Raw genomic sequence first — 22,987 nt, 5'->3', positions numbered from 1 at the left:
CTCCTACGGACTATTTGCAAAACTCACCTGACTGGCGTGATGGATTGCCAGTGGGGGAGGTGATGGCGAATCCTGCCACCCAATGTCCGCTGATGATCCCGAAGGGTCGGACTAGCAGGGTTTGGAGGCTGCTGGAAGGGTGAACTGGCCCACCTGTTGGCACCCATACGAGGTCACCCTGGTCCGACAAGCTGGGCAGCTTGCGTGGACCGGTGGCTAGACTTGGCCGGACGTGGCGAGGTGCCCCTTCCATAGTCACGAAAGGGGCAAAAAGCAGACTGGGGTGGACGGTAAGACGCAGCGAGGCCCAAGGACTTGGCCATAGCACGAGAATCCTTAAAGCGCTCCAGTGCCGAGTCTGCCTTGTCGCTAAAAAGACAACGAACATCGAAGGGCATGTCCAGCAAGGTTAAATGGACATCCCCCAAAAAGCCAGACGTCCTCAACCAGGCATAGCGCCCAAGGGCTATCGACGTGGCAATCATTCTGCCTAGTGAGTCGGTGGTATCCAGTCCATATCGAATCGTAAGTTTAGCTGCTTCTCTCCCATCTGCCACTGCTTGGGAGAGAACTGCTCGGTCCTCCTCTGGGGACTAAGGTAGCAGTGCCAAATTGGAGGAAGAGAACATGCGCTTCCCAAGATGATCCAGCTTCTTGGATTCTCTGGCTGGAGGAGCAGAAGGGAATGTGTCCTTGGAAGAAGAGGCTTGGACCACCAAGCTCTCGGGGGAAGGTTGTTTGGTGAGGAAAATTGGGTGGCCTGGAGCCGGGCGGTGGTGTGGGCAATCGTCCTTTCCACAGGAGCCCCTATGCTGGTCTTGGATCAGGTGCCCAGAAGGACATCAGTGAGGGCTTTGTTTGAGTGTCAGAAGGGGTTAAGAGGAGGTTGCCGCAGGCTGAAGCACCTCAGTCAGGAGATTAGTCCTGATTGCCTAGAATGAAGCTCCAGGCCCAACGCCTCGACTGCCCTTCGCACCACCACTGCGTAAGACGCTCCCTCCTCCGTAGCCACGATAGGGGGAGCAAGCATACCAAGGTCTGTAGAAGTGTCCAGGCCATTGGCGTCACCCATGTCATTCCTCCAGTCCGACTCTTCAAGCTGGTCTGCAAAAGGGTCCAGCGACCCCTCCCAATCCTCATCACTACCTTCTGGGCAATAGGGCACACCAGGGATGAACAGGGGAACAAAAGTACCCTCTGGCGTCGAATTCGACATCGACCGATGTCGGTCCGGCGTGGGTCCATCTCGGGGGTTAGGATGGGGATGGCTTCGGCAAAGGGCACGGCTGACGCCGGGGTTGTCGTCGTCGGGATCGGCACCAGGGAAGGCCGGGTAAGATCAACCAGCGTCGATCCAGGTCCAGCTCTGGATCCGCAGGGGCCCTCCTGCGCCGGGGCTGAAGGTGCCGATATCGAAGGCCAAGGACCCCCGACCGGCTCGGCGGGCCTGAAGGCGTACCGGCGAAGTCAGGCTGCCCAAAAATACAGTGATGAGTTTCGTAAAATGTACATCGCTGGGCAGGGGATGCCCCGGCTCCTGGAAACGGGGGAGGTGCCGAGTCGTCCCTAAAGAAGTCACCAGAGACGGAGCCTTAGAGCGACGATGCTCCGGGTCCCGCGTCGCATCAGCCGACCGACGGGGAAAAGGCGACGAGTGCCAGTGCTTCTTTGCTTTCTTCTTGTCTTTTTCTTCGACTTACCCAAGGACTTTGAGACTTGGAATGGGACGAGGTGTGGGGGCTCCGCGAGCAGCCTCGAGACCTTCCTCTCGAACCAGACCGGGAGCGACGCGGAGCACGACTTTGGGTCGTGGTTGCGCTGCAGACACCAAAGGCACACGTGGTGCGGGTCCGTCACAGACATCAGCCTGTTACAAGACTCCCAAGGCTTGAAGCCAGTCCGACGATAGGACATCCCTCGTGCACCAGGAGTTGAAGATTCAAAAAAGTCAACAAAACATCAAAAAAGTTTAGTCAAAAGGTGACTAAAGGGGTAGCTCTCTCCGGATCTGCGCTAGGCTGGCGCGGAAAAGGAAAGAACTGACGTCAGTGCACAGTAGGCATTGCTACATCATCCGGGTGACCAGGACGACGATGATGGACGCGAAGTCGAGCGACGCCACCCAACCACGCGAAGGTGTACTGCTAAGAGAAAAATTCTCCGGATCCAGTCTGACGCCTGGGGGTAATTCTAAAGGTAAGGAATCTATAACAAACTGTCTCTTTCAGATATAATGTTATTAAAGCTGAGCACAAAGAGTGAGAGGTTAGAGTGGAACCTTCGCACCAGGCAACAAGATGTACCGTTTAGAATCATAGTTGGGAGTCGTCCATTAATATGATTTGAGATGGTCAGGATCAAAGGGAACACCATTTTGGGGACAGGCCAAGCAGCACCACCACGGAAGAAACTTGATTGAAGCCTGAGAAAATCGATCAAACTTCACAAATGCCGGTCAGCTAGCACCATAGGTCATCCAGAGAGCATTGTAAAGGTTTCAACTCTAATCAGGTATTGGGTATCAGAAAGATGCAGGATACAATTTAACCTGGAAGGGGTGGGATTTTGTGGGCTATCAGATGTCTCATAGTTAGAAGTCTTTCAGACAGTTAGAAAAGTCGCTCCTCATAAGGGCATACCTTTGCAAATTGTGTGTCCACTACTGCTCCCGGGTAATGGATGAAATTAACTAGGATCTCCAAAGACTTGAAGTGATTTACTCTGAGACCCAAGCACAAAGGGACAGGGACTGCTGTCATGAAGTGATGCTGGGCCCTCCTGAAATTTGATGTTTTTATAAGCCAGAAAAAACACAGGGTAATGAGAGGAGAAGGGTGAGACAGGTGTCCCCTCCCTATCAAGAAATCAACACAATACAGGTACGGTGGCTACTAATTTGGGAAACTGTGTAGTGTAATTTGTACTATAAGTTGATCCCGAATATACGTCTTTAGATTATCCTGAGAAGAAAAAACTCAGCCTAGACTTGTTAACAAGGAAATGTCATCCTTAATGGAAGAGGAAACCTCGCACACTTGATAGTGTCATGTTTCATCATAGGGTTCCCCTCCCCAACTCGGTAGGACAGTGCCACCAAGGCAGACTCAACCTCCTCGAAGACAGTAATGGAAGGAGGGAGTTCTTGGATAAATCTTACTGAAAAACACCGACATGAAAGGGGATCCAGATGGAAAAGTAAAAATACCTTAGTGTTCCATGGACAATACCTTTAATCAACTGAACACTAGGTATGATTAAAAACTAAAGTGAATGGGTCATGGAGATCCATGACTCCCAACCAAATATCTGTCTGCCAACATGTTTCTGCCCAACTAAATTAGCCTAAAAGGTCATTCATCAGGGCATGTGGATCCCTAATGTTCGTGAAAATGATTATGTTCCTAAACAATCCTAAATATACTTGAGTGGAAGAATGTCTTATCAAATCACTCAAGTGGGTCCTACCCAATCGTCTGATGAGTAGGGGTTTTATACCCTAGATTTAAGGGGGAACCGGCATCTCAGTCACAGAGCGAGTGGTATCCTTTGTAGTCACACATTCGTCAAAATGTATGCTACAAGGTACTACCTCAGTTTGTCCTGATCTCTGCCGCTGGAACCAGGACCCACTTGAGTGTAACATAAAACCCCAAAGTGGAAAACATCTCTGCTATTCACTTTTTACCCATGTATAATTTTACATACATAACATGGCTTCTCCCAGGCTCTCAGAGAGGGCTGTCATGTCCAGATTGAAATTCCTTTATGATGTATCAACAGTGGGTGACAGCGTTTCTTATCCACTGTTATTACGTTATAGCAATGAATAAATGGATTTACAAATGGAGGTTCATGTTGCAGGCTTTCAGTGAGAGCCATATAGAACAAAATACATACATCATAATCCTGTACCGGACTCTCTTATCTAATTGTTAATGATCAAAAGACCTCCTTGTAAGAGTCCTATCCAACCAAACGCGACCCCATGGTTGCATAAGATTTGAAATATATGTAGCATAAGGGAAGGTCACACAGAACTCACATCACACCTCAGTGAACTACACTGGCTCCCGTTCAGCCGCGGTCCGTGCAGGTAACAGCGGTGGGCCAAGTAAATGGGGATTTCGAGAGACGATGCAGAGGGAAAATTAAATAAATAATTAATTTTCCCTCTGCATTGTCCCTTGAAATCCCCCTTTACAAGGCCCCACCGCCCCACCGCAGTTACCTGCACGGACCGCGGCTGCTCCCGATACAGACTGAATTCAAACTCCTCACACACACATTAAAGGAACTGCACAACTCGGGCCCCACCTACCTGAACAGTTGTATCTCCTTCCACCAAACACCCAGAGACTTTGGCTCCAGAGAACTCCTACTCACACACATCTCAAGCTGGCACAAAACACGAGCGGGAGGACGGGCGTTCTCTTACATCGCTCCTGAAGTTTGAAATTACTTCCTGCTCCTCATCAGAGCCGCCTCCTCCTCTCTTCTTAAATTTCGCAAGAAGCTGAAGAACTGGCTTTTCAATTAACCAACCTACAAAAGGCAGGGATGGGCACACACACCTGCACTGCACCAGGATACCCTTATGGGTGATTAACAAACCTACCATAGGAGGAGAAGCCAGCCCACATCATGGCCGCTCGGAGCTGTTGCTCCGTGATGAACCCTCCTTCCAACTTCCAGAGCGACGGTCCGTTGCACTGTTTTTCCACCTAAAAACAACGATTCTGCCACCGGAATGCAGGCGGATCACCTGGAGATAAATCTCGCCCTTCACCAATCAAGCATCGCAGAGATATCAGAGCAAACGGCAAAGATGGTCTCAGACTGATTGAGCAGCTGCTGCCGCCAGCCTAAAACCCCACAGCCATCTGTCAGAATCCGGTCAAATTTAGGGAGCCGACCTACCAACAGCATTGGAGGGTCACTGGACCCTTGGGGCAGGAGAGATTTGGCCCCGGCGATGGGCTGCACCGAGTTGCACAAGGGAATGAAGCCGCAAAGCCAAAAGCCAAGATGGTGGCTCCCGTGTGCTGAATACGAAAGGAACGTCCAGAGAGACCAGTCCGGACTAGGGTGGGCGACTCAAGAATTGTGGCAGAGTCCGTGACATCGGCAAATGCGGAGGTCGTCTTGTGCAGCTCATTCCTGCTACAGTCTGAGGGCACCGGGCGAGTCCCTGGAGTGTGTGGCATCAGAGACGTGATCCGCCCTGGGGCAGCAAAGAGACCGGCTAAGCGCGAAGGTGCATCGCGCCAGCAGCAGGACGCGCCTTGTGAGAGCTCGAGATCCTGAACTGTGCCAGTCGGGCCGAGAGGGACGTGCAGCAGTCATGGTGAGGAGGGTTACGAGGGTTCTGAGTGGGAGGGTGCGAAGGTGCAGTGGGTCCAGATCGGGGATGTCACCGAAGAGGTAGTCACGATAATGTGGAGAGTGCTTCTTGGGCTGAAGAGTGTGCAGTAAATGGTAGGAAGATGCAGTAAAAACGTGGTGAATGTTTATATCATCTTGAGGTCCCACTCTGCTAAAAAGGCACGGCTACTGCTGGAGAGGGAGGGGCACTTGAACACGACCGGCAGTGTCCTCCGCGATCCACAGCGGACGCCCTTCATAGGCGGTGAGTGGGAAACAAAAACAAAAAAACTACCACATTCGATCCCAATGTGGGCTTTGTGAAGCTTCTGGCGCCTTATTTAATCCCCTATTTTAACTCGGCAACAACTTTTTACATCGAAACTCTCTGAGCCCGACTCTAAAATGGCGCCCGCCATGGTATTCCCACCGGTGAGGGAAGTTGTCCCATCAGATAATGGGGGTCCCAATGCACTACCAGGATAAATGGCATTCGTGAGTTATCTAACCACTGAACTTGAGGCAAGCCCAGCTACAGAGCCACGGAGGTTAACAGACTCAACCTGCCTGACTATAAGATGGCAGCCAAGAGACATTCCCTTTATGATCCTTGGCTTCCTCGCCATCTCCTCTCACCTGTCTCTGGACTCAAAACATTTGGTCATTTCCTGATCTTCATCCTAATCTGGCGAAGTCCGAATCCACTTGGCCGATTCCCGGTGGAGCTGCACCAACAGCTATAGGGGAGATTGGCACTGGCACACCACTATGACCGTCACCTACCCAGCCGGACTTCGGACATTTGTCTCATAGTTTTCTCCGCTCCTGTCTCCTTCATGTGGACTCCCAGATCTCCTTGGTCTTTTTGGGTCCTGATTTTCGTGTCCAGATTCTAATTGTAATTTTGTAACCGCTGTTTTGATGTTTTAACTTTCTTATGTAAAGCGCTTTTTTGCCCCCAGGTCTAGGCAGTGCTAGCGTTCTGCGGAGTCCGAGAATCATTGGCTGTTGCCCAGTGGAGATGACTTATGCAGCTATAGAGGAGTCTGGCTTTGGTTCACCCTTCAGCCGTCACCTACCCAGCCGGACATCGGACATTGTTTTTAACGGTTCTTCACGGTCTTGTCTGTCTGTTTCTGTTTTTCTTCTGACTGCTTTGTCTCCCCTGAAATACTTTACCCCTTCTGGTCTACCTGACTCTATCAGCATTCCTTACCCTGTTTACTTTTCCCCCTTTTCCTTCCATTCCTCATAAAACATGTTGTCTTGGATATACTACGCGCTAATAACCTTTTGTTATTGTGCATCTCATGTTCTTCTCCTATGCCTATACTTGTAACTGATGTAAATTCTTATAACTGTAACTGATGTTATTTTTGTAACCTGTAACTCACTGATCCTCATGTAAAGCGCTCTGATACCTCCGGATCTAGCCAGTGCTATATACAACTTTTTTCAAATCAAATCAAATCAAACCTTAGGCAGGGATGGTCACACGCACCTGCACTGCACCAGGATACTACCCTCATGGGTGAATAACCAACCTCCCATCGGCAGGGCTGGGCAAACACACCTGCACTGCACCAGGATACCCTCATGAGTGATTAACCAACCTACCATAGGCAGGGCTGGGCAAACACACCTGCACTGCACCAGGATACCCTAATGGGTGATTAACCAACCTACCATAGGCAGGGATGGGCGCACACACACCTGCACTGCACCAGGATACCCTCATGGGTGATTAACCAACCTACCAAAGGCAGGGATGGGCACACACACATGCACTGCACCAGGATACCCTCATGGGTGATTAACCAATCTACCATAGGCAGGGATGGGCACACACACCTGCACTGCACCAGGATACCCTCATGGGTGATTAACCAATCTACCATAGGCAGGGATGGGCACACACACACATGCACTGCACTGCACCAGGATACCCTTGTGGGTGGTAGTGTATTTTACAAACAAAAACAACACAATAAGTATAACACCTTCAACTCCTAATTTTCAAGCCAAATATGATAGACTATGTCCCCGTGTATACAGACAATTGTGGCTGTTAACAAAATTGTGTAGAGAACTGCATATTCTCTTTGGAAGTATAAAACTTATCACTTGGCTGAGCCAGCCAAGGTCATTACCCTAGAGACAGCGATGAACCTGTGGCATCCTTGACGCTGCTCTAACTAGGTACAATAGATTTGTTGCTAACTTGAAATCACCAATCACACACTACACTGTTCTGAGAGACATGCTACAATACAAACACTGTAACAACTCTTGATTAATGCTTTAAATTTGAATAAATAAATAAAAATAATTCTGGACAAGAAAGGCAGACAGAAGAGGCATACCCACATCACACTCTACCATGTTTAACAAAAGGAATCTTGGGGACATGACTTTGTGAATGGGCTACTAATTCATCTGGCAAAGGAAAATGCTAAATACATATTCTGTAAATGGCATGGCCACCTCGTACAGGTATTTGAAGCTAGGCTTAGTTAGCATATGAAAATGTTGAAAAGACAGATGTGCAAACTTGTTGGACAGCAGTAACTAACCTCATTTGTGTTCCATCGTAACCTCTCTTTGGGCAGCAGGGTACACTTCGGTAAACACTCCAGAAGCTTCTTAGGCAGGAAAACCTTGATGTGATGGTTGTTCTCTATGAAATTAAACAAAATAGAAATTGTAAATAATCAAACAAACAAGTTACTTATCTTCCGTAACGCTCGTTCTGGTGGCTATTCTAACTGCAGATTACTCACCTTTTGAATTCCCCCAGGCGCTGGACTGGATAAGCAATTGTTCCCATGTGCCAGTAGATGATACAACGGCAGCTGTGTACTGTCTCTTGAAGTGATGGCGCACAGCAGTATGTAGGCAACACTCCTGTAAATGGGCATCTGTTTGCTTTTTTTTATTTTTTACTTTTCTGCACCCTCAGACACGCATCAAATGTGCCAGATCATTACAGGACAGTGTGCAAAATCTAACTTTGAACCTTTTTATAATCATAAAGTTCTCTGCATAGAACAAAGAGGCCTGAGGGAAGTGAAGAGCCTGCAGCTAGAGTATCCACATTATCTAACTTGTATTCATCTGAAGAACAAGTAACTTGTTAATTGGTAAGAAAGCTGACACATCTCCTTAGAATAGACACCAAAGTAGTACCTCCTAAGTGGAGGAGGCTCTGACGAAAGGACTTACCCATGGACTTTCTGCAGTACCAAGCAGTCAAAATGGCTCTCTCTGCAGACCTGAGCTTGAAAATAGTAGTTCCTGGAGAAGGCATGAACAGACACCTATGTGAAAGACGAACAGATGCACAGCACCAGAAAACGTCCCATTCTCGCCATAGTGGCAGGCTGGGCGAAATCAGCTCAATGGCCCTCTTGGCCAGGAGACAACATTTTTATTGACAGGACAATACACGTCAACCAGGTTGATACTCCTCAGACAGGATCCATGAAAAAACTAAGGGCCCTCTTTGGATTCAACTGATGAAGTCTCTCTTGCTCCAACGAGGGTTGCGGCAGAAAGAAAAAGCAGGGCTGTGGCAGAAACAACCACACACTGCCATGCTTGCTGGAGTACTACGTGGCGATTGTGTGGTCCGTTAGGACCTGGACCGATGGATGGCAGAAAAGCTTTCAGGATCAACAGAATCGCATGCAGTTCTTGAAGATTGAAATTGTGTTTCAGAAACAAAAGGCCTGCGATTTCTACCTGGTCCAGGTGACAGACACTCCTCAGAAATGATGCATCCATCACTACTGTGAACCCTTGTAGATAGGTCAGGAAGGCCTCCGTCAGAGGTGCGGATGTTGTCTGAAAGGTAACTCTAGCCCTGAGCCCACTGCAGACCTTGCATATGCTTATAAATACTGAAGACCAGCAAGACGCATAAGACCAGGAGGCCAAGAAGCTTCAGAATCATCAAGGCTTGTACACAAGAGTGAGCCCAAAACACTGAGACCTTAACCTCAAAATCACCATGTAGGCAGTTGGCTCTTTATATGATACACCACTAAGTGGTTATATTGTGCAAAAAAAATAGAGATTCCCCAAGAAGTGTACAGGGTTCAAAGTAAACGCAAAGAGCACTGTTTTTGGTAGTGTGGGTCAGCAGCCTTAAGCCTAACCTAGAGGAGTGTAAGACAGTTGTTATGCACACAGTGATTAATAAATGACACACAACTCAAAAAGGAGATCCACACCAATTTTATGAAAATAAGCTTCTTTCAAGATTTATTTTAAGACCAAGAAATACGTATTGTATTGTTTTGTAATTGCATTTATATAGCGCTTACTACCCCTGACTAGGCATCAAAGCGCTTGTTCGGCAAGTAGCACACTACTCCGGAAGCCATAAAGCATTAGTAGCGAGTTAGTATAGTGAAATATGAAAGTGATTTGAGTGGTGGATAGGTTAGTCAGTTATTTGGATTCAGCAGGATAGCGGAAGAATAGAAGAGGGAAAAAAGGTTTGTATTTATATAGTGCTTGTTACCCCTAATGGGGTGTTGAAGCACTTTCTTGGTGAGTAGCACGCTACTCCGGAACCCATAAGGATTAGTGGTGAATTAGTATAGTGAAATATGAAAGTTATTTGAGTGGTGGGTAGTAATCAGTTATTTGGATTGAGAAGGATAGTGGAGGGATAGAAGAGGGAAAAGGTTTGTATTTATATAGCACTTGTTACACCTGATGGGGTGTTGAAGCGCTTTTTGTTTTTGGATGAGTAGCAAGCTACTCCGGAACCCATTAAAAGATTAGTGTTGAATTAGAATAGTGAAATATGAATGTAATTTGAGTGGTGGGTATTAATCAGTTATTTGGATTGAGAAGGGTAGCAGAGGGATAGAAGAGGGACAAAGATATATATATATATATATTTCCCCCTAATGGGGTGTTGAAGCGCTTTTTCAGCGAGTAGCACGCCCACGCCACTCCGGAACCCATAAAGGATTAGTGGTGAATTAGTATAGTGAAATATGAAATTTGAGAAGTGGACATGTTATTCTGTTATTTCGATTGAAAAGGATAGTGGAGGGATAGAAGAGTGAAGGCTTTAGACTTTTTTGGGGAGGTCATAGCAGTAGTGGGAGGGTTGAGTAAAAAGGGATGTGGAGGGGAAGAGTCAGAGGGACGAGTTTAGAAAGGCTTGTTTTGGGGGATCAGTGTAGTAAAAGAGATGTCAGGTGGTGCAAGGAGGGGGAGAGTCTAGATAGGGCTATTTTGGGGATCATAGTAGTGGTATGGGGTTTGGGATGAATGAGAGAGTGGAGGTATGGGATATATTGATAGAGGTACAGGGTGAGAAATAGGCTAGAGCATTGGAAAGAGTAGCAGAATGAGGTTTGTGATGAGTCAGAGATGAGGTAGAAGATACAAAAAGTGGACACACAGCAATTTTCTGTTAAGCAATATTAACCTATAGGAGGAAAATCAGAATGCAGTTTTGCAGATTAAGTATACAACTTACAGTCTTGATTTTCAGGATGAAGAATTAGCACCAGGCAAGGTTCAGGTAAGTAGCAAATCTGCACCTCCAGACGCACAGGGACAGCCGAGTGCAGGGTTCGAACTTGGGATCTGCTGCAAATGTTATCAAAGGAGTAAGGGGGCTAATCCAGGAGATGCTGCTCACAGGAGAGTAACACGGTTTGGTAACTCAGTCTCGGGGGGGGGGCACTTTTTGCTGATGTCACACTGTTTTAGGCCTAGTCTGACTGGAATCCTGCTATCCAGGACCCCAGTCTATCTGCTTTCTCCTGTAAATTGTTATACATGTACTTTAGGTACACTCCAGATTGGATTCTGGGGTACCCTTATCAGTCCCTAGTATATGGTACACCATGTACCCAGGGCATAGGTACCCCAGAGGCCTCCCATGGGCTCAAGCATGTATTGTTGCACCCTTGAGAGGCCATCCAAATTGACACGACCAGCCTGCTACTGCAGACTGTGTAAGCTGGTGTTTGCACCACTTACTTAAGCTATAGGTTCACTATATTTATCTAAATCACTACACTTAAATACCTATCAGTCACCCCTATCGCAGGTCTTAACAATCCTGAAGGCAGGGTGCTGGGTTTTTTGTGAGAGGGTGCCCCTGCATGAGCAGAGCTCCTCTGCAGCCTTCGGAAACCATTCTCCAGGGTTGCCTGTGATGCAGCCAGACATATATGTTTAAGTGCATTATAACGTCGCGGTAAATGCTAACTTTAAAACGGCTGCTTAGAAACATGTTGTGTTTGGTGTCAAACACCTTGGAATCACACCTCCACACCAGTAACTGGCGTGGGAGGTATGATTCCACCCTTCTGAAGGGACATATATGGGTCACCGGTATACCCGGTCCCAGCTTTCTCGACCTGGGCAGCACAAAATGGATGCTGCCAGCCACAGACACAATTCTGCTCTCCTGCTGCTGAGCCAAGCTTGCGCAGAGGAAGGCATGACAATAGGCATCCTGTCACAGGGAGTTGTAACCACCTCGCAGACAGGATTTAGTGTATTGGGGCTGGGTGGGTGCACTCTTAGAGTGCCAGAAAGTCTGCACTTGGGGCACATTTGGTGTCTCTGTACATAGTCCAGCTCAAACCAGTTTTAGGAGCCATTTGCTCCTGCTCTGGCGCGAAACTGAACATGGGTGTAGCCACCACTTTGTCCTGCCCCTCCCTTAGGAGGGGCCACAGAATCTTTCCAACCCCTTCCCATGGGTATAAAGTGGGTTACCTGATGACAGGACTTTAGATTTTACCTGGACATGATTCTGCTAAGAAGAAACCAAGTATTTCGACTGCCTGCACGACGCTGGACAACTGAAGAATCTCCCTTGGAGTAAAGGAGTTACTCCCCTGCAAAAGCAGGCACCTAAACGTATCTACCCGGTTTGCTTCTCCCGAACTTCTGAGGACTCCGAAGATTTCAGCAACACAAGAGGTGGGTTCCCGAAGGTCCCCGAGGTCGATCTGCCCTGCGATTCTGAGACCAGTATCCCTCGTGGGGACCGTGCAACCCGAACCCCTGTACACCGCGTACATTTGCAGTTGCATATGCTTAGTGACGATTCCTGAGCCTGTGCTTTGGACTCTGTGTAGTCCTGACCATGAGCAGTATTTGCACTGAAGATTTCCGGCCTCCACTCCACAAGTGTCCTGCGGGCTGGTACTTTGCAGACTTGCATTGAGATCTCCTCACGATCCCTAGTCTGTTGGCCTGTGGGTCCTGGCGGGGGTCAGCTTGCTAATTATTGGGCCTACCTGGTTGCTCCAGACGTGCCCTGACTCTCCATTGCTTGGAGAGTCCCCTGGACCTTGCTGGTCCACACCGTAACCGGTTTCCTCTGACCGCCTGGGGTGCAGTTGCCAAGGCTTGTTGGTGCTCCAGTCGGACATCGACCCCTCAGCTCTCGACATCCTTCGTGGGACAGCTCACCTCCGGATTTTGGTAGTCCTCGACGTCTCCTGGTCCCCGTGGCTGCAGAGTCAAGCAACCCTTCTTTATTCCCTGAAGCACCCGACATCGGTGGGCATTCGACTACCAAGCCCCTGGACACCAGAAGTGACCCAGACTCTGTCCCCCCTGCTTTCAGGTTCCTCTCGACACCTATGCACCGGCTCCTCTGGGATAGGTAACACGGATACCTCGGTACTCACTCGTAAGTTGGCCTTAGAGCCTCCTAAGTTCCAACGGGTTTGCTTGAAGTCCTTTTAGAAGTGTCCTTAACTTATACATTTCCAACTGCGACTTTCCTATAGAGTTGTAAGGAGCACGCGTCTGTGTTTCCTCACTGCATCCGTCCTCCGTGGGCTCCCTGTGTCACTCCTCTGGGTGGTTCCTTGGGGTCCCAGCGATTCTACATGCTCTAGGCACTGTGTCTATTGAAGTCGTCGTTGTTCTACCATTTGTTTAGTATATGGCTCGTTCTCCCCCCGGAGCGCGCTGTGTATTGTGCTATTTATGAATGTTCTATTGATTTAGTATTGTGTGCTTTGTGCCCTAGTCTCATGTAGAGACTAGTAGAGGGTATTATATTAATAAATACATCTTTTTATATAAACACTGTGTGGTTCTCTTTTCATTTAATTGTTTAGGAGATATTCTGGTAAAACAAGCTGCTTTACATTCCTTCAAGATTAAGCCTGAAGGCTGCTCTCCATAGCTACCACTAGGATAGCTTTCAATAAGGTTATCTTTGACCTCATACATCATAAGGGTCATGTGGCCGGATACAAGGTGCCCATTTTAACTGGTGGACAGCATATACCAACCCACCTTCTCACAGGGGGGTTAAGGTAAGCACGGGGCCACAAGGCAGCACCAACTTACACCATCAGTGGCACAGGGACGGCAGGTGAAGAGTGCCAACACAGCAATGTGTGCCCAATGCAAACCAATGGGGGGAGACCGGTTTTGATGAAAGGCTGCAGGCTCATGCCAGGAGGCAGGACTAAGAAAACAAACAGCTGCCCAGGTAAGTAAAGATGCTAGGGGATGTATGGACACCATTGGTTGCGCTCCCAAGGCCTTAGAGTGCAGGATGTTCTTAGGCGTTGGAAAAGTCTTACCGGGCAGGTCGCGGTCAGGGGGAGTTTTTGAATTGAGGTTGCAGGCGTCGAAGTTGAGTACGGCAGCTGTCAACCCACGGTGGACTCTTACTCAGAAATGTTCGGGAAACTTCACAGGACAAGTGGGCCACTTGGACTCGAGCTGTGGGCATTGGGTTCAGAGTTGGGTCCTTCATTAGTTTTGCGGTTCCTAAGGACAGAGTTCTCTGTTGTTTAAAGTTGGTTTCTTTTGGACAGGTCCGCTGTCCGTGGGAGATCTTGATCATTGTCGAAGGCAGGCAGTCCTCACAAGGCTTTGAAAGTCGCTGGGCTGCAGGACGGGTTGTCTTTTTGTGCAGGATCGTCAAGGGCTACAGACAGGCCGGTACGGCTGGGGCCAGGTCAGTTGGTGTCTGTAGGCTTCTCCGCTGGTGCAAGTCTTAAGTGTATGGCTCTTAGGTCGTCAGGAATCTGATTTCAGGGTCTGGGGATGCCACCTAAATACTAGATTTAGGGGTTTTACAGAGGAGTGACAGGTAGGGACCAATGGGTTCCTTACCTGGGCTGTCTACACCCTCTATTATGACACCCTCCTATGAGATGGGACATAGCCCTAGCCCAGATTGGATAGGTCACACTATCTTCAAGAAGGTGGGCCCTGAAAAATGTGCTTCACTTCACCTCCAGCATGTGAGGGGTGGAGTTGGCGAAGGGGAGCACACCTCCTGGTCTCACTAAGGATTTCCTGACAGTTCTTCTGCCAAAAGTGGGGGTTTGAACTGGAGGCTGCCATCTGCTGCTAGCAGAGGAGGCAGGGGTCGCATTACAAAGGCAGCAAGGCCTTTGAAGCTTACCTCTCGAGCACTGTGCTCATCATGGGAGAAGAGGTGTGACACCTCCGCCCAAGATGGGCTTTCTTTCTGTCCTCAGAGAGCAGGGGCTCTCGACCCAGGGGTCAAGAAACATGCCCGGTGGTGGCAGGCTCTCCTAAAGCCAGTCAGAGACCACACCAGGGCTAGTAAGTGTTCAAGGAGCACCTCTAAAGTGCCCACTGGGTTCATGTTTTAATCAATCCAACACTGGCATCAGTGTGGGTTTATTAAGAGGAGTTGTTTGGTACTAAACACTCCTGGGTTCAGGCGAGCCATTGTGGTGCTGGGGAACTCTAGATGTTGAGTTTCCAGCTCATGTAGTCTCTATGGCTTGAAATATGAAGACTAGACTTAAATATTGTAGAGGTATATCTGCTCATGCAGATATGCCCACACCGGAGATATAGTGCACCCTGCCTTAGGGCTTGTAAGGCCTCTTAGAGGGGTGAGTTACCTATACCTTATGCAGTGCTACTTGGACATGGCACACAGGGAGTGTGCCATGATGACTTTGTTGTTTTTGTCTGCACCAAGGCATGCAGGCGGCAGAGGTAATTGGAGAGGAGTTCCTTGGGGACCCTCTTCAGTTCCGGTGCCCTAGGTAGCATTTACTAGCGACTTAAGTTGTGCCAATCGGGGACAGTTTTACGAAAAGAACACTGGTACTGAGAACCTGGTTGACAGGGACCCAGTACTCTACAGTCAAAGTTGCATCAAAAGCCAGGCAAAAAGGGGGGTGGGACGGGAAACAGAAATTCACTTCCCTACACACCATATCCTGAATGATCCCTATGAAGGGAATCCACTACGCTAGTTTCAAATGGGATTTGGTTCATTGACTCAGAACCCAGAGGGAACAGAAAGAAAACTGAGGCCTGCAGTTGGCCCACAAATGACTGCAGCAAGCTCACTTTTAAGAGTCAGCCATCAAGGTATGAGAATATGTGTAGCCCTAACCTGGATAATGGGCCGCAACTACCGCCATCACCTGCTCAGTTGGATTGAAGGGAAGAACGGTAAACTAAAAGTGTTCCAAACCTAGCATGAACCGAAGGAAGCATCTGCGAGTCTGCAGGTCAGGCATATGAAATAAGGCCAAGATCCAGGGCAGAAAGGACCTTGGCGAAAGTCAACATCTTGATCTTTTCCTTTTAAAGCAAGGAGCTGAAGAACCAAAGTTATAATCTCGGCCTGAGTTGTGCGCCATTTTTGGGAACAAATATTATTAGTGGTCGCACTCCCTGCCTTTCTCTACTTCTGGAACCCTCTCTGTTTAGCCCTAGGCCAACAGTGACCAAACGTCCTGGCAAAAAAAGGAGTCATGGTCTACCAAAGAAAAACAGGATGAACAGGAGGAGGAGTGGACACAAATGGAGGACGTAAGCAAGATGAACAATCTGCAAATCCACTGGTAGACGGTAATTACTTGCTAGCAAAGTAGATACAACTATATCTTACCTCTATTAAATGCACAGCATCATGGAAAGACATGAGGAACAGGGGATGGAGAGAGGGGGTAATCAGAGCAGAGTGGCTGCAACCAAGGCAGGCAACAAGGAATGCTTGCTGTGCATGCTGGTGGCCACAGCCACTTATTACCATGTTTTCTGGCTCTAAGAACGAGCTGTCAGGGCCATCTTTGGCAATAGGCAAGACCACAAGAACATGCTCTGAACTTTCAGACTGTTTGTAGAATTGAGAGGTTGGAGACAGCAAACCCAAGGAGTGGGACATAGCACAGCTGTCTTTAATTCAATCAATCAATACGTATTTGTACAGCCCTGCCCATGAGGGTATCCAGGCACTAGGTTGCTGGGCTTAGCCGAAAAGCAAGGTCTTGAGTCTATTTCTGAATTTCAACAGGGAGGGTGATGTCCAGAGGCGAAGGGAAGCCTGTTCCAGTACATGGCAGTGAGGTAGGAGAAGGAGCGGCCTTTACTGTGGTTTTGGCAGATGTGGGGAGTCTGTCCGAGGAAGGCAGAGTGAAGGTCTCTGGAGGATTGGTGCAAGTTCATGCGGTGGTTGATGTATGGTGGTCCTTGGTTGTGAAGGGCTTTGCAGGCCTGTCTACATCTTGAATTGGAATCTTTTCTGGACAGGGAGCCAGTGATGGTTTCGGCAGTATGGGGTGATGAGGGTACATTTGGCTAGTTTGAGGATGAGTCTGGCAGCTGAGTTCTGTATCGTCTGGTCTCATCATGAGTTGGGAGGTGGTTCGTGCGTACAGTACGTTGTCACAGACCAGCCGGCTGGTGACTAGGGCTTGAGTATGAAAGCAGGCAGAGGAGACTGTGTTAATCTGTTATTTCATAGTGAGTTTGCTGTCCAAGATGATGCCGAATCTGCGGGCGTGGTCTGTTGGTGTGGAAGTTGGGTCGGGCACCAGGGAGGTGCTGTTCCATAAGATAAGCACTTCGGTCTTGTCCGTTTTGAGCTTCAGACAGTTGTCCTTCATCAAATCAGCAATATTGGTCATGTAGCCTTGGAATTCGGTCCTTGTGGTGGAGGGGTCTCCTGAGAGCAAGAGGATGAGCTGGGTGTCTTCTGCATAAAATATGATGTTGAGATCATGGGTTCTGACGATGTCGGCTAGAGGAGTCATGCAGGTGTTGAAGAGGATGGGGTTGAGGAATGAACCTTGAGGAACACCACAGATGGTGCTCTTTGGTTCCGAGGCGAAGGGAGGTATGCAGATTCTCAGAGTTGATCCCACGAGGAATGATGCAATCCATCTGAGGGCGTCTCCCTGTACTCCGACGTGGTGCAGTTTCTTGATGAGTTTGCTTCAACACAGATGAAGTGCTCCTGCACAGAATACCCTTTTCCAAAAGCCTAGCTCAGTCAAATAGCATATCCATATGGGATGCCTGTTTCCCCAGAAAAACCTTTAGCACTTATCCATGCATGTCGTTGGACCACAATAGTATTGCCAATGGCCAGACCCACTTAGTCTGCCATGCCCAAACTGGCTCTAAATATATACTTAGCTGTGATCTGTTAAGCATGGATTGTTTGTGTGAAGGCATTCCTGAATTCCATGGGAACGGTGGGTAAGATCTCACTGGCCGAATCTCAGAGGGCATGAATATAGCGATCTGGCAGACAGACTACGCTCAGGTACCTTAATGAAAGCCAAACTGACAGATGAGAAAAACCTTGTTCCCAAACACATCAATGTGTTTTGATTCTTCATCCAAAGGGACAGTGGGGAGGGCATTAGAGTTGACCTGGCTGGTAGACCTCTAAACCACCAAGCTCTCAGAATTCTAGGGCTGGGTCGGAAAGATAGGGTCTTCAGGGGCAGGTCCATGAGGAAGGATGAAAGGCTGAGTGGACCGCCGGGATCTGAACCAGTGACCATGAGAGCGCAAACAGGCCCCTACAGTGGATGCATTACTCCACTAAACCACCAGACCCGGCATATAGGGAAGCTAACTGGCAGAGCTGAGCGAAATTTAGAGCAGGTCACTGTCAATGCTTTTGTTGGAGCCTCATTAATGGGCAGCAAGGGCTCTGAAGTAGCAGGGTGATGCTACAATCTCTCAGCAGATATGCCTTGGTGCCAACTGAAGCCACTTCAATAGCTCTGTGGATGACTAGCACTAAGGGAGCGTTCTCTTCTCTAAGGGGCTAGATTAGGGAGTCCAACCCTGTCGCATGAGAAGTATCCTGGCTACTATCTTTTTGTAAGTCTATATTAATGCCTCCATAAAAGGAAATGATCCACCTCCACGACATCATCATCATAAGGAACATTTTTAAAGCCATGGACAGTAGTACCTGAATCTAATCCAAATATAGTCTCTAGAATTTAGCAGAACTGGCACCGAGGTAAAGGCACTCCTACCAAAGCAGAGGCTGCATCCTGGTTGATTCATAACAAGACACTGGCAGAGCTCAGGCAAACGTCAGCTCCAGATCACAAGGAGATGTCAAAGCTAGAGTGATGGTAGAGACAGAAATCTTGTTTGGACTTTATATGCTTATGTTTACTTACCTTTAGACTGGGTCTTTAATTTACACAAAGATGGACGCTTGAGTGCAAGTGGCCCAGGGCTTAGAGTATGACCCATCTGGCTTCTTGTGCTCTGCAATGTACAGCTTTGCCTTGAGCTCACTGAAGCCCTTAATGTTCATCACGGAGCATTGTCGCAGGACTCTGAGTCATGCTTGGACTGCTTCAGTTTTGGTGGTCTTGGCTCTGGAGTTAAGTGACTGTAATCCAGTTACCTTTAATGATGTTTCCTCTAAAAGTGAACATTTACCACCTTGAGTACGTGTAGAGTGAGTGACTAACCTGCTATGATAACACCAAGCATTACATCATGGCTTGAAAATTAGAATTGGCTGATTAGGTTTTAGTTTCAAAACAAATTTGGATGAAGGCTATTTCTGTCTTTTCGGCATTGCAAGATTTGGCACAGAATATAAGCGTGAGGTGCCAAGCTGCTAGTGGAATGTCTGAAAAACAAATTTATATTTGGGGGCAATCACTGTAACTGGAGAGAAGGTTGGATTTTGTTTAGATGAGTGAAATTCGACATTAGGGTTTGTATGAGGAAGAGGCACAGTCGTAAAGGAAAGATAATGGATACAGATGACAAACTTAGGATTAAAGAGTTATTGCAACTTCCGTAGGCGTATGGAGCTTGAGAATTAAGGGTTGAAAAGTGCATGTGGCTCGAATGTGTCAAGGCTGATACCAGGCAAGCAGTGGAAGTGGTCTGGTGCACTATGTTTGGAGAAACTGGTGCGGGTCGTTAGCATTAAAGCACACCAGTCCAGTACCTTATTTGTATGTAATGCCCAGTTTGGAGAGGAGTAGTTGATGAGAGTCTGTATATAATGTGCAGTAGTCAACAGACACTTCAATGCTGGTGGGATCCAATCTATAATACAGACTCGAGAGCAAGTAGGGAACGGAGCAGTTATGGTAGTTCACAAGGGCACCTCTGATCTAGATTTTTATCAAAAGAATGCAAGGTTAAAACCGCTCCGAACATCAGGAGCAAAAAAAATTCTCAGAAGGCAAAAAATGTAATGAGTTACATGGAAGGACTGAAGATGCCTTTGGAAAAAAGTTTGCCAATGTCAAGGACCACAGTGGGAGCTCTAGATCAAATGTTATTTTAAACTGTGGAGAATGGGGAAATGTCTCCTTTTGTGTATCAGTGGTGTTAGGATGCCCATGAGTTTTCAAGATTGCAAGCACCTCAAAGCAGGCTGGAGTCATTACGGGGACTGTTTAGGGATTACCTGGTATGGGGTAGGCTGAGTTTGAGTGAGAATAGGTTGATGAAACTGTGATGGGTTTTGAATGATGTGAGAAGGTGGCCTGATATATGCTGTCCACTAGTTCTAGTGGGCACCTTGTATCAGTCCAAACAACCCCTTATGGTGAATGGTTAAAGACAAACTTATGTGAAAGCTATCCTAGTGGTAGCTATGGAGAGCAGCCTTCAGGCTAAGTCTTGAAGGAATGTAAAGCAGCTTGTTTTACCAGTCTATAATCTCTTGAATGAAAAGACAACCACACCAGGTATATATTCAAAATATATGTATTTAAGGTTAAACACACCCCTCTAGTCTCTTTATGAGACTGGAGTTCGAAGTACTAAAGTTACAAGTGATTAAGCATCAGTAAAAGCACAAATACACGTTTGAGCCCTAGGGGCGTACCAAACCATATACTAAAAAAGTGGTATAAGAACCACGACTGTAATAGGCACTAGGCCTATTGCCTCTAGAATCGCTGGGACCCCAAGGAACCACCCAAGGTAGGAACACAGGGGACCCACGGGAACTGTAAGCAGTGTGGAAACACAACCGCGGGTTCCTATTACTTTCTATGGGGAATGTCGCGGTTGGAATTCTAAAGATTAGGGACACTTCTAATCGAGTCAGGACCAAACCCTCTTGGACTTAGGAAGTTCTAGGGCTAGCACCCACGAGAGTACCGGAGTACTCGAGTTACCTCACCCAGGGAAGCTGGGTGCATAGGTGTCTTTTGGTGTCATTTTGCGTCGATGATTTCAATGAAAGCCTGCAAAGAACTGCTGCTGCCATGAAGAGGAGAAGTGTCCAGAGAGATCCAAGCCTGGATCTAGGATGTAAGGAACCTGAAAGCAGTGGGGACAGAGTCTGGGTCACTTGCCAGTGACCTAGGGCAGGATGGACCAATGCCCACAGATGTCGGGTGCTTCAGGTGAGTTGATGGGTGTATTGACTCTTCAGCCATAAGATCCAGGAGGCATCGAAGAAGTCCACGAGCCGGATTCGAGCTGTCCCACGAAGTCTGTCGAGTGCTGCGGTGTCTGCGAACAGAAAGGACTCAACAAGCCTTGGCAACGGCAAGTCACAGGAAATCAGAGAAAGGACTGCGGTGCAGACCAGCATGGTCTGATGGACTCACCCAGCGAGGGTAAGTAAGAGCAAGTCTGGAGCAACCAGAAAAGCCACAACAGAAGTGGAGTTGCCTTCATGGGGACCTGCTAGCCAACGGGCTAGTGATCGCGAAGGAGCCTCGAGCGGTCGCACTGGAAGCTGGCCCACGGGTCACTCGTGGAGTGGAGGCCAACAATCTTCGGTGCAGGAGGTGCTCAAGGCTGGGGCTACGCGGAGCCCAAAGCACAACTTCGAGGATGACCAGGAAGGTGTTGCTGCTGCAAAAGTTCACTGTGTCCAGGGGTCACGGTTCCACGTTAACCACGATAGCCACGGGCCTCAGCTTTGCTGTGGACTCAGGGTAGCCTCGGGGAAGTCTGGAAATCCACCTCTGGTGATGCAAAGACTTTAGCGTCCAGTGTCCGGCGGGAGCTTCAGCAATGCAGACCGGTCAGTTGCTTCTTTGGTGCCTGCCAAGCAGGGGAGTCACTCCTTGACCCCAAGGGAGATTTCTTCTGTCTTCTAGTCGTGATAGAAAGTCGAAGGTCCAGGATATATGTTTCAGAGGTTCGTCCGGTGTAATCTAAAGTCCTAGGGACTGGATTCCTATACTTATACTAAGTTTAGGGGATGGACTAACTCTAAGGCTCCACCTATGGGTGGGCCTGGGGTGGGGGTGGTTACACCCCTTCCCCTTTGTCGAGTTTCGCGCCAGAGCAGGGGCTGAGTGCCCCTGCAACCGGTTTGAACTGGGCTATGCACAGGGACACCTTCTGTGCCCCAGGCAGTGTCTCAAAAGCATTCTCTGAATGCACCCACCCTGCCCCAATACACATCTGCCTGTCTGGGGAGGTGGTTACACCTCCCTGTGACAGGAAACCTATTGTCCAGGTCTCCCCTGCCGGAGTTTCTCCCAGCAGCAGGAGGCCAGACCCGTGTCTGTGGCAGTGGCATCCATTTTGTGATGCCAGGGCTAGAAAGGATTTAACTGGGTATAGTCAGTGTGAACATGTCTCTCCCTCTAGAAGGGTGGAATGCTACCCCCGCCACCAGAACTGGTGGTGGTGGGGGGGGGGGGGGGGGGTAGTATTCCAAAGCGTTTGACACCAAACACAACATGTTTTGATGCAGCCATCCCAAAGTTAGCATTTACCGCGAGGTTATAATGCACTTAAGAGTATATGTTATGGAGGGGGGGGGGGGTTTGGGGGGAGTTTCATGAGTGGTGGACACCCCCCCTGCTGTCAGTGCGGCAAATTCTAATATAGCGTGCCCCAGAGGGAGTTGGGAGCTGACCAGCCCCAAGATGGCTAATGCAAGACTGTGGAGGTGAGCTGAATGAGAGACATTTGCGGAGGCAGCACGCTGCCTGCCATGATACCTGCGGGGAGAAATATCCCGGAGACCGGGTCAGACATGTCCTGAGGCGGGAGCAGCGCTGCGAAGGAGGAGTGCCAGGCCCACCGGAGCTGATCATCGGCAGCTTGCGAGGTGCAGACGCAGTCCGGTGAGACAGGAGTGGTGCTGGGCCGTGGCGAGGCTTGCACGCATACAGGCGGGCCGAGGCGTTGGCAAAGGTCCAGGATGACTGAACAAGGCTGTCCCCCGGAGCCCCGAGGCCTGGAAGAGAATACTGGTGAGCAGCTGGCCTGTGACGGTCTTGGACGGCATCCGCGATTAAGCCAGAGAAGGAGGTTGCGGCCGTGGCTTGAGTGAGGTGGCGCTGCGCTAGCCCGTGGTGCCTGCTGCTGGGGGGAAATCATACAACAGTGGCAATAGCAGCATGACCTGTTTCCCCAT

General features: G+C 48.7%; 1 protein-coding gene across 4 annotated transcripts in view; it reads right to left on the bottom strand.

Annotated features, from left to right (window-relative positions):
• The window catches only part of CAMTA2 (calmodulin binding transcription activator 2), a 1,245,102-nt gene that overhangs the window by 1,041,235 nt on the left and 180,880 nt on the right, over positions 1-22,987 (bottom strand). For all 4 annotated transcript variants that reach the window (XM_085638475.1, XM_085638477.1, XM_085638474.1 and 1 more), the window contains exon 3: positions 7,935-8,038. In XM_085638475.1, coding sequence (XP_085494601.1) covers positions 7,935-8,038 — 104 coding nt within the window. The remainder of the gene's footprint in view (positions 1-7,934; positions 8,039-22,987) is intronic.

The sequence above is a fragment of the Triturus cristatus genome, chromosome 12 (assembly GCF_964204655.1).
Source record: "Triturus cristatus chromosome 12, aTriCri1.1, whole genome shotgun sequence".
In the NCBI taxonomy this organism is placed as follows: Eukaryota; Metazoa; Chordata; class Amphibia; order Caudata; family Salamandridae; genus Triturus; species Triturus cristatus.
Note: the sequence above shows the minus strand (reverse complement) of the source record. Positions and strands in the feature narration are given on the sequence as shown.